Raw genomic sequence first — 12,621 nt, 5'->3', positions numbered from 1 at the left:
AGCCAGAAAGATGTCATTTGCGAATGTTGTTAACTCAATTCTGTGAATATAGAAGTTACATTACATAAGTTTTAACAAACAATGTATACTATTTGTAAAGGAAAATATATTATTAGGTTGAAATATTTTGATATTTAGGTTGTTATTGTTATGAATGTCACATTCTTGCAAGTCATGTGACCAGAAGGGACAACTGCGCACAATTGCAGCTTTTCTCCTAAGGGCAAAAGTCCCAAGTGGAAGACACCGCTGGGCAATTAGAGAAGATTATTAGCTTGAGATGTCATCCACTCAGGACTGTTGCTCAGCTGATGTCAAACACTAGTTACTTTCACTGCTACAGTCTCAGATCCTCAGGCAGCAGATGTCCTTGCTGCACAGAAGGAAGAAATGACATTAATTAATGAAGGAAATATACACGCACACAAAATACACACAAATGCTGACTATTTCCATTGCATTTTTTTTGACTGACAGCAGCACAATTTTGCTGATATTTCTGTTCTTACATTAATTAAAAATTGCATACTGAAAACTGTTCTGGCTTTAAAATCAACAGTCTATCATTTGAGAGATTACTGAAAGATGAAAAAAGCTTGAAAGCAGTCACCTAATATTAAGCTACCACTAATCAACAGCAATTTGTGAACTATGTACTTTAATCCAGTTCAAAACTAATATTAATGCAAAGCATAGGAAATGTACAGCTAACAATTTTTGCCCCTCAATTGTTTTTCTACATATAACTTGCTCAACAAGCTCAGGATTCTAAGTACATGGAACAAATCAATACAAGTAGTTTTTTGAAGCCATATCATATTGGAGGATTTCAGAAGTGTTTCAGCATTTGAAGAAAACATTTTAAAAAGTTTAAAAGCATACAAGGAGAACACAAAGAAAAGGATGTAAGAGACTTAGACGCCAAAATAACATTATAGATCAAATGCGCTAACATTTCTGCATGAACGCTGTCATTTTTTTGTCTGGAGTTTGTTTCTTTCAAGTGCCTTTGGATGTTTTTAAATGTTAAACATCATCTGTAATTCAAAGTTGTTGTATTTTGTAAACTGTTTTTTTAAAAACTTTTAGTTGTATTTAATCTTGCATGAAAGGTATAAATCCGATAATGAAATCCTTACTAAATTAGCTGTGCTGAAAATAATAAATCCATCAGGAGAAAGTATTCTCTCTGACCTTCTCATGAATGAAGCATTCAATTCCTTACTGTTGGTTCCTTTTACATTTCACTTTCCCAGTTGTCTCTACAGGTGATTCACAGACAGTGAATAACAACATGCAACAATTAACATACCTACAGCTTGCCACTGTGGAGATTTTCTGCCCCAAGAAGCATGCAGTCCTGTGGGGCAGGCAAGCTCTGTTCAATCTGTGTCCATATGCCACCTCAGCACTCTGCTAATATGCAGGGAGTTCTTCATGTGGGAACAGAGCCAAAGTATTTAATGGAGTATGTGAGTAACCAAATATCTGAACATACATTTTGAAATTTCATAAATGCTGTTATTATATTTAAGCAACAGCAGTCACAAAATATCATGAGTTGATTCACGTTTTTCAAATTTACTAAATGCTATTGACTCATGGAATCTAAGTCAATTTTATAAAGAACAAAGAACAAAATAAATTTACAGCCCAGGAACAGGCCCTTCGGCCCTCCAAGCCTGAGCCGATCCAAATTGACTGTCTAAATCCACTTTATATATTCAAACTGGCACAGGAGGTATGGTATTAAATGGCAATATGTAAAATGATAGCAAAAATAGAAAAGTTCAGCTCACTGTATTTGCACCAAATAAATAAACAAGCCACCTATTCTCACCTGGGAGTAGCAAATTTCTGACCCTAAAGGACATGGGTTTTTACAAAATCGATGATAGTTCCATGATTACATTAATGAGACAAGTTCTCAATTTGATTAGTATTTCACGAGCTGCCATAATCGGATTTGAACGGAGTCCCAAGATAATAGCCTGGGCCACTGCATTACTAGCCCAGTGACAACTACACTACGTTGTCATTGTCACATCAACACAATGTAGTGATAAGAGAAAATTATTGAAGTTGACCTTGCTTACATGGATTGATTAGAAACTTTTGGGAAGATATTTCAGTTCAACAGTCAAGGAATGTGCCCTCAGTGCAAGTTTGGCAAAGATATGATGGCCAAATTGCATCTTATCAGATGGCATGGAGTGCTCGTGAAGAACATGGAGCAAATGAACTCTGAACTTGGTGGAGAACAAAGTAGGTTTGTAGAGGATTAGGAGGGGAACTAGATGCTGCTTAAAGAGGCTGTGCCTCAAAAAGCAATGACTTACACTCAAGAATATTTGACTCTCGTATGCCAGCACAACCTCAATGTTTACTGGAGCTCCATAGTAGAAGTTCTTTCTCAGGAATCCAGTGGCACAGTGGAAAAAATAACACCACCAGATTATAGTCCAACAGGTTTAATTGGAGCACTAGCTTTAGGATGCCGTTCCTTCATCAGGTGGTTGTGGAGTACACAATTGTAAGACACAGAATTTATAGCAAAAGTAACTGAAATTATACATTGAAAAATAACTTGATTGTTTGTTAAGTCTCTTATTTATTAGAATGAGTCTCTCAGAAAGAGCAGCACTACGGAAGCTAGTGCTTCCAATTAAACCTAGAGTCATAGAGATGTACAGCATGGAAACAGACCCCTCTCAATCCAACCTGTCCACACCGACCAGATATCCAAACCCAATCTAGTCCCACTTGCCAGCACCCGGCCCATATTCCTCCAAACCGTTCTTATTCATATACCCATCCAAATGCCTCTTGAATGTTGCAATTGTACCAACTTCCACCACATCCTCTGGCAGCTCATTCCATACACGTACCACCCTGTGAGAGAAATAGTTGCCTCTTAGGTCTCTTTTATATCTTGCCCCTCTCACCCTAAACCTATGCCCTCTAGTTCTGGACTCCCCCAACTCATGGAAAAGACTTTGTCTTTTAATCCTATCCATGCCCCTCATGATTTTGTAAACCTCTATAAGGTCACCCCTCATCCTGTGACGCTCCAGGGAAAACAGCCCCAGCCTGTTCAGCCTCTCCCTATAGCTCAAATCCTCCAACCCTGGCAACGTCCTTGTAAATCTTTCAAGTTTCACAACATCTCTCCGATAGGAAGGAGACCAGAATTGCACGCAATATTCCAACAGTGGCCTAACCAATGTCCTGTACAGCCGCAACGTGACCTCCCAACACCTGTACTCAATACTCTGACCAATAAACGAAAGCATACGAAACGCCTTCTTCACTATCTTATCTACCTGCGACTCCACTTTCAAGGAGCTATGAACCGGCACTCCAAGGTCTCTTTGTTCAGCAACACTCCCTAGGACCTTACCATTAAGTTTATAAGTCCTGCTAAGATTTGCTTTCCCAAAATGCAGCACCTCACATTTATCTGAATTAAACTCCATCTGCCACTTCTCAGCCCATTGGCCCATCTGGTCCAGATTCTGTTGTAATCTGAGGGTAACCCTCTTCGCTGTCCACTACACCTCCAATTTTGTTGTCATCTGCAAACTTACTAACTGTACCTCTTATGCTCACATCCAAATCATTTATGTAAATGACAAAAAGTAGAGGACCTAGCACCGATCCTTGTAGCACTCCACTGGTCACAAGCCTCCAGTCTGAAAAACAACCCTCCACCACCACATTCTGTCTTCTACCTTTGAGCTAGTTCTATATCCAAATAGCTAGTTCTCCTTTTATTCCATGAGATCTAACCTTGCTAATCAGTCTCCCATGGGAACCTTGTCAAACGCCTTACTGAAGTCCATATAGATCACATTTACTGCTCTGCCCTCATCAATCCTCTTTGTTACTTCTTCAAAAAACTCAATCCAGTTTGTGAGACATGATTTCCCACACACAAAGCCATGTTAACTATCCCGAATCAGTCCTTGCCTTTCTAAATACATGTACATCCTGTCCCTCGGGATTCCCTCCAACAACTTGCCCACCACTGAGGTTGGCTCACCAGTCTATAGTTCCCTGGCTTGTCTTTACCGCCCTTCTTAAACAGTGGCACCACGTTTGCCAACCTCCAGTCTTCCGGCACCTCACCTGTGACTATCGATCATACAAATATCTCAGCAAGAGGCCCAGCAATCACTTCTCTAGCTTCCCAGAGTGTTCTCGGGTACACCTGATCAGATCGTGGGGATTTATCCAGCTTTAACCATTTCAAGACATCCAGTACTTCCTTCTCTGTAATCTGGACATTTTACAAGATGTCACCATCAATTTCCCTACAGTCTATATCTTTCATATCCTTTTCCACAGTAAATACTGATGCAAAATATTCATTTAGTACCTCCCCCATTTTTTGTGGTTCCACATAAAGGCCGCCTTGCTGATCTTTGAGGGGCCCTATTCTCTCCTTAGTTACGCTTTTGTCCTTAATATATTTGTAAAAACCTTTTGGATTTTCCTTAATTCTATTTGCCAATGCTATCTCATGTCCCCTTTTTGCCCTTCTGATTTCCCTCTTAAGTATACTCCTACTTTCTTTACACTCTTCTAAGAATTCACTCGATCTATCCTGTCTATACCTGACATATGCTTCCTTCTTTTTCTTAACCAAACCCTTAATTTCTTTAGTCATCCAGCATTCCTTATACCTACCAGCCTTCCCTTTCACCTTGACAGGAATATACCTTCTCTGGATTCTCGTTATCTCATTTTTAGATTAGATTACTTACAGTGTGGAAATAGGCCCTTCGGCCCAACAAATCCACACCGACCCGCCGAAGCACAACCCACCCATACCCCTACATTTACTCCTTCACCTAACACTACGGGCAATTTAGCATGGCTAATTCACCTGACCTGCACATCTTTGGACTGTGGGAGGAAACCAGAGCACCGGGAGGAAACCCACGCAGACAAGGGGAGAATGTGCAAACTCCACACAGTCAGTCACCTGAGGCAGGAATTGAACCCAGGTGTCTGGCGCTGTGAGGCAGCAGTGCTAACCACTGTGCCAATGTGCAATCCACTGAAGGCTTCCCATTTTCCAGCCGTCCCTTAACCTGCGAACATCTGCCTCCAAAGCTCTTGCCCAATACCGTCAAAATTGGCATTTCTCCAATTTAGAACTTCAACTTTTAGATCTGGTCTATCCTTTTCCATCACAATTTTAAAACGAATACAATTATGGTCGCTGGCCCCAACGTGCTCCCCCACTGACACCTCAGTCACCTGCCCTGCCTTATTTCCCAAGAGTAGGTCAAGTTTTGCCCCTTCTCTAGTAGGTACATCCACATAGCCTGTTGGACTATAATCTGGTGTTGTGTGATTTTTAACTTTGTACACCCCAGTCCAACAGCGGCATCTCCAAATCATAACTGTGGCACAGTGATACTATCCCTACCTCTGAGCCTGGAGATGCAGGTGTAATAGCATCTCTGAATGAGTTGATCAGAAATTAGTTTTTCAAACCTTTCTGCAGGCCAAAGAAAGCAATAATTTCCGTACATTTCTTTTCAAAATACTGAACTGATATTGTCAATTTGTCTCCAGAAAAAAACAACTCTGACCTCCAGATTGAATGAAGATTTTAAAAAATGTTTTATTTACTTGTGAGGTTTGGGCACCACTAACTGGACCAGCATTAATTACCCATCTCTGGTTGCCATTGAAAACATGATGGTGAGCTACCTTTTTAAACACTGGAATCCATTTGGCATAGGTGGGGAATTTAGTGCTGGTAATACCATTGAATGTCAAAGGTGATGGTTGATTGCCTCTTTTTGGAGATGGTCACTACCTCACTCGTGTGACATGAATGTTAATTTTGAATGTAGGTTTGCTCACTGAGCTGGAAGGTTCATTTTCAGACATTTCATCTCCATACTAGCATCATCAGTGAGCCTCCAGTGAAGCTTCATCCAGAGGCTCACTAATGATGTTACCTAGTATGGTCATGAAACATCTGAAAATAAACCTTCCAGCTTAGTGAGCAAACCTACATCCAGAACCTCAACCTGAGCTACAAATCCTCTCAAAACTCACTACCATCTATGGGTGCAATATGCTAAAACTGGCCCAAAAATGGGAAACCACTGACAACTGATAGAGCACCACCCACAAACAGCTGTACTTCCTGCATGAATGCCTAAGGAAACAGGGACTTAATATCTTAAATACAAACCTCCTCTTAACACCCAATAGCCAAAAGAGTAGCAGAGCAAAACGGCCACAGAATGCTTAGCGAGATGATTAATGATGCCCACAACGGACTCTGTGAATACCACCAGGACATTTTGCGCCAAAAATCTTTACATATTATGAATGAACAGACACAGTACAACAAGCCATAGACATTAGACAGCAACAAACACAGAAAATGAAAAAAACTAGACCTGCAGAGAAAACTAGACAAACTTACACAAAATAATAATACAGACAACACAGAAGCATAGATAAAAAATCTACCTGACTGATTCTTAACAGACACTGAAAAAGCCACCTTAGTATGAATGCTAATTGCTACTTATTAACCCAAACCTGAATATAGTTTAGGTCTTTCTATGTTTTCAGGGAATTTTTCAATATCTGAAGACATTGGCATGGTGCAACCATTTTTTCATAGAATTCAGTCCAACAAATCCATACCGACCCTTTGAAGAGCAGCTCACCCACACTCACCCCCTACCCTTTCCCTATAACCCTGCACTTCTCATGGCTAATCCACCTAACCTACACATTCATGTACACTATGGGCAAGTTAACATGGTCAATACACCTAACTAACATCTTTGGGTTGTGGGAGGAAACCCATGCTGACACAGGGAGAATGTGCAAACTTCACACAGACAGCAACCTGAGGCTGGAATTGAACCAGGGTCCCTAGCACTGTGAAGCAGCAGCACTAACCACTGACCCATTGTGCCTGTGAGACTCTGAATCCAGATATTCACCCTACAAATTACTTCTAACTGCATCACTCTCTCCCTCTTTGCTTCTAACAGTGTACCTTGTGTGCCTTTATGTTGACCTATTTGGTTTCAGCTGTGAACATGATTCATTGCATCACTGTCCATGTTATTCAAACATTGGGAGCATGGAGGTCACTGTCTTCTGCTCTGGTTACAAGCTCCATTTTCTTCCTCTGACTTCATCCCATCCCTGGCCAATATCTGAGGCTGAAACAGTCAATTCACATCATGTGTGAACATTTCCACCTCTGATCTTATGAGGAAGAGAGAGATTCGCTGATAAAGCAGCTGAAGATGTTATGCCAAGGACAATTCCCTGAACAATTCTTGCAGAGATATCTCGGAGCTGAGATGATTGACCTCCAAAAACAGCACCAACTTTCTTTATGCCACAAATGATACTATATAGTGGAGAGTTTTCCTGCTGATTCCAGTATCTTTAAGGCTCCTTGACGGCACACTCAGTCAAATGCAGCCTTGATTTCAAGGATAGTGAATCTCACCTTTGGAATTCATGTTGTCCATGTTTGAATTAAAACTGGGATTAGGTTAAGAAGTGGCCCTGATGGAATCTAAACTGAATGCCAATGAACAGGTTATTGCCAAACAAGTGCTGCTTGATAGAACTGTTGTTAACTCCTTTCATCACTTTATTGATGTCCCAGAGCAAACTAATGGGACAATAATTGGCTGGATTTATGCTGCTTTTTGTGCACAGGACATGACCTGGACAGTTTTCCATGTTGTCAGGTAGATACAGTGTTCAGCAGTACTGGAACAACTTGGTGAGGGATGTGACAGGTTCTACGGAACACCTTTAGGACTATTGCCAGAATAATGAGAGACCACATGGTCTTTGCAGTGCCCAATGCCTCCAGCCATTTCTTCATATCATGACGAGTGAATCAAATTGACTGAAGACCAGCACTGTGATGCCGGGATCTCTGCAGAGTGACAAGATGGATTATCCACACAGCACCACTGGCTGAAGACTGTTGCAAATACTTCAGTGCTACTGTTCAGGCTGATATGTTGGGCTCCCCAATTATTGAGGGTGGGGATACTGTGAATGTTCCAGTGGCAAGGAAACCACTGGGGATGACTGGGGATCTGCCTGTTGCTGCAGCCTTCATCCACATCACAGCTATTGATCTCACATCAATATCCTTCGTTTGAATCGCTGTTGAGGGCTTGTTTTGGATTGTGATGTTTCTGGATTCCTCCCCCTGACCTTACCATTTTGAACATTCCTGCCAGACATTAACTTCTGACAACCTAGCTGTCAACTGTGGGTGATATGATCCACAATCACTGGTCCCTATAACGGTAACGATCATGTGCAAGAAAACCCTCTCAGCTTTGTGCACAAAGCAATACATGAAAATAAAAATTGCACGCAAAGATGCAAACTGGGCTTATACATACAAACCAATTAATGCTTGAAGCTTCTACCAATTCAAGCTATTCAATATTATTCAGCACTCTGTTTCTGCTTTCTCCCTGTGCCACTTTGACTCTTTAGCACCGAGGACTAGATCTATTTCATTTTTGAAATTAGACAATGTTTTGGCCTTAACTACTTTCCACGGTAGAGAATTCCATAGGCTCACCATTCTCTATGTGAAGAAATTTCTTGTCTTAGTCCTAAATGGACTACCCATTGTCTTAGACTGTGATCCCTGGTTCTGGGCTGCTTAGTCATCATGTGCATCCTTCCTGCATTTACTATGTCCGGTCTGGTTAGAATTTTATAAGTTTCAACAAGATTTCACCTTGTTCTTCTGAACTCCAGTGAATATAGTCTGAACTGATCCAGTCTCTCTTCAGATATCGGTCCTGCCATTAGACGAATCAAACTGGTAAATCTTCAATGCGTTCCTTTCAAAACCAGAACATACTTTCTCAGATCGATTCCCCATCTCGACTGCCTCCTGTGGTCCCCAGAGTCACAGATGCCAATCTTCAACCAATTTGATTTACTCCATATAATATTAAGAAACAACTGAAGACAATGGTTAAATCCAAACTGTGCAGGCTAAAATTAAGTAAGTGTTGCTGAGTAGTACTAATGACAATAATTCCATCACTTTGCTAATGACTGAGAGTAGTTTGATGATTAGTAACTGGCTGGATTGGATCTATCCTGCGTTTGAAGGTCAGAATGCATTGCTTAGGTTCTCTCCACCAGCCGTCATTATAATTGACAAAAAAGATTTGTCAAGCAGAAATTATTATAGTGTTTGCAAAGGACCAAATTGACTATAAATCTGGTTACTTCTGGAGCATAGATCTTTAGCATTAAAATTGGGCTATTTTTAGACCTCAGTTATTGTTATATCCAATGTGCTTAATGTTTATCAAGCTCGGATTGCAATCCTTCTGATGACAGGTTAAAACTAAGCCCTTGCGTAAAAGTTAAAATATGTTACTTCATGACTGTGCTTGAAAACCATTTTCCTCAGTGTCATAGAAACAAAACTTCTTCAAACTCAATCAAAAATAAATTAACTTGTAACATAGCTGAAGTATTTTGTTGAATCTTATAATACTGAAATTGACTGCTACAATTGCTTAAGTAATTATGACTGCACTTAAAAAGTAATTAATTTGCTTATGATGTTCTTTAGAAAGTACATATATTGACTACAATAATAGACTTACTTCTGACATAACTGACTGAAAAGTGCTCTCGGAACCAATGGCCCATTTCCTGCTTCTTTCATACTGTGAAGCAATAAATAAACGGCTGATGTCAATAATCCAGGGCTAGGAAGTGCTATCATCAATGGATCCTGTACATGAGGAAAAGGGGAGAAGAATCATTCATGCGATATTCTCATACTACTTTCATCTTTACATACATTGTATATTACAAACACTTAATGAGTAACATAAAATCTATTTTTTGGTTACGTGTGTGTGTGTGTGTGGTGGGGGGCAGGGGGCGGCAAAGAGAACCTAAGTTTTAAGAGTTAGACATTCAGCCCTTTGAAAACATTCTGCCACTCAATGTAATCAGGCTAATCTTCCAGCTCAGTTATATGTTCTCACATTTAGTTCTGTCAGTATCCTACAACTACGCATTCACAGCTCTCTGGATAGAAGATTCGAAGAACCTCAGTCAAGGATTAATTCCTAATTGCTGTCTGAAATTCCAAGACTGTGACCTCTCATTCCAAAGCCAGGGGAAACACTTTCTTAGCATATAATGTAAGAATACAGATTATTGCTGTACAGTTTGTTGTAACGCTATTAAACGGAAGAACTGCCCAAATTTAATGCATAAACATGCTCCACAAGAGTGAAAGACATTTCAAAACAATCAAAAACTGCCAAATATTGCAAGCTGCTTTTCCTTGTTACACAACACTAAAACATCTCTACACCATGGCATTTCTGCCTTTGAGGGGTTATGGATGATAAACAAATGAAAGTAAAGATAAATTGAATACAACTCTTAATTAACTAATTTAAACTTCAAATTTACATTCAAGTTAGTGAGCATGGAACTGAGAATAGTCAGACTAGCTAGCCATTATAATCAGCTTATTAGCAAGCTTGATGAGCAATTCTAAGGATAAACAACTAACAAATTGCAAACACAAATAATGAAGTCCTGCAAGTTGGTTTAAAAGTGGGAGATGTGATGGTTCCAGGAAGTGGTGGGATTAATTAGGGGGAATGTGGGGAAGTGGTTAACACTTCTGCCTGACAGCATCATGGACCCAGGTCCAATTCCAACCTCACGTGTCTGTCTGTTTGGAGTTTGCCCGTTCTCCTCGTGCTCCGGCTTCCTCCCACAGTTCAACGTTGTGCAGATTGGGTGGATTGGCCACGCTAAATTGCCAGTAGTGTCCAGGAATATGTAGGTTAATTGGATCAGCCAATGGAAATGCAAGGTTTCAGGGATAGGGTAGAGGGTTGAGACTGTATTGGATGCTCTTCGGAGAGTAGGTGTGAACGAGTGGAGTCAAATGGCCTGTTTCCACATTGAAGGGATGCCATGAATCTTAAGTTGATCGAGGGGAGAAACCACGTGCCAAGGCTCTAGAAGTTCTTGTAAGGTTGGTACTATCAGGCTGGCTTTAACCCACTAGTTTAGTCAAAGAAGTAAACAATCCATTTCCTACATTAAGGAAAACCTTTCTAAGCAGAGGAGATCCAATCAATATATAGGGCGGCACGGTGGCTCAGAAGGTAGCATGGTGGCCTAGTGGTTAGCACAGCTGCCTCACAGCACCAGGGACTCAGGTTCGATTTTATCCTCAGGTGACTGTGTGGCGTTTGCATGTTCTCCCATTGTCTTCATGGGTATTCTCTAGGTGCTCTGGTTTCCTCCCACAGTCCAAAGATTGCAGATTATGTGGATTGTCCCATAGTATTCAGGAATGTGCAGGGTAGGTTGGTTAACTATGGGAAATGCAGGATTACAGGGATGGAATAGATCTGGGAGGGATGCTCTTTTGAAGGTGGGCTCCATGGGCCAAATGGCCTGCTTCGACACTTTAAGGATTCTATTAAAAAATGTCACCCAGGTCTACCGCTGAAAAGATGAATGAAGATACACTTTGGATTGTAATTTACAGAAGCACAGAATTTTTATCATACAGGTGATTGTCATTCATCTTGCCATGTCTTCACTAACTCTCCAAAAGAGCAATTCACCCAGTATAATATCCTCACATTCTTCCTTTTCAGCTAGTAACCTAATTCCCTCTAGAATTCTGATCTGCAAACAACTTGGCTAAATAATTATCAACATGAATACAAAACATTATCAGTAGCAGAACTAGAGTGGACATAAAATTAATTGACTGAAAGGACAAGAGTAACAAGCAACGAATATTTTTCAGGATGGAGGATGATTTGTAATGCATTTCCCCAAGGGGCAGTATTGGGACCCTATCTTTTCTTGAAATATATTAATGATCTGAATCTTGGTGTGCAAGGGATAACTTCAAAGCTTTTTATATGAAACCGTACTTGGAAGAATTGGAGAGTGTGAAGAAAACAATGTGGAGTTCCAAAAGGACAAGTTGGTGGAGTGCGTAGGTAGGTTGCAGATGCAGTTCAATGCAGCCAAGTACGAGGTGATACACTTTGGTTTGAAAAACAGTGAATATAAAATATGGGATACAATTCTAAAGGATGCGCAGGAGCAGAGGGAGACAGCAGTTAACAAAGAAGAGTTTTCTTGCCTTTCTTAATAGGGGCATATAGTACAAGAGCAAGAAGGCAATGTTGAACCTGTACAAGACACTTCAGCTGCAGTACTGTGTACAGTTATAGATGCCACATTGAAGGAAAGATGTGAAATGCATCGGAAAAAATACGCAGTGATTTAAAAGAATGATTCCAGGAGTTAGAAACTTCAGTTGATAGATTGGAGAAGTGGGGAGTGTTCTTCTTTGAGACAAGAAAGCTGACAGGAGATGTGATAGAGGCTTTCAAATGTGTGACCGGGCTGGACAAAGTAGATAGGGAGAAGCTGTTCCTGTGCATTAAAGAAACAATAATGAGAAGGCATAGATTAAAAGTGATGTACAAACAGAGCAAGGATGTTGTGAAATCAAGTTTCTCAGCTGGGGCTAGACTGACTTCAGTCTAGCGTTTTTTG

General features: G+C 40.5%; 1 protein-coding gene across 4 annotated transcripts in view; it reads right to left on the bottom strand.

Annotated features, from left to right (window-relative positions):
• The window catches only part of usp45 (ubiquitin specific peptidase 45), a 164,113-nt gene that overhangs the window by 83,066 nt on the left and 68,426 nt on the right, over positions 1-12,621 (bottom strand). For all 4 annotated transcript variants that reach the window (XM_072554740.1, XM_072554725.1, XM_072554739.1 and 1 more), the window contains one exon: positions 9,666-9,796. In XM_072554740.1, coding sequence (XP_072410841.1) covers positions 9,666-9,796 — 131 coding nt within the window. The remainder of the gene's footprint in view (positions 1-9,665; positions 9,797-12,621) is intronic.

Source organism: Chiloscyllium punctatum, chromosome 3 (genome assembly GCF_047496795.1).
Source record: "Chiloscyllium punctatum isolate Juve2018m chromosome 3, sChiPun1.3, whole genome shotgun sequence".
NCBI lineage: Eukaryota > Metazoa > Chordata > Chondrichthyes > Orectolobiformes > Hemiscylliidae > Chiloscyllium > Chiloscyllium punctatum.
Note: the sequence above shows the minus strand (reverse complement) of the source record. Positions and strands in the feature narration are given on the sequence as shown.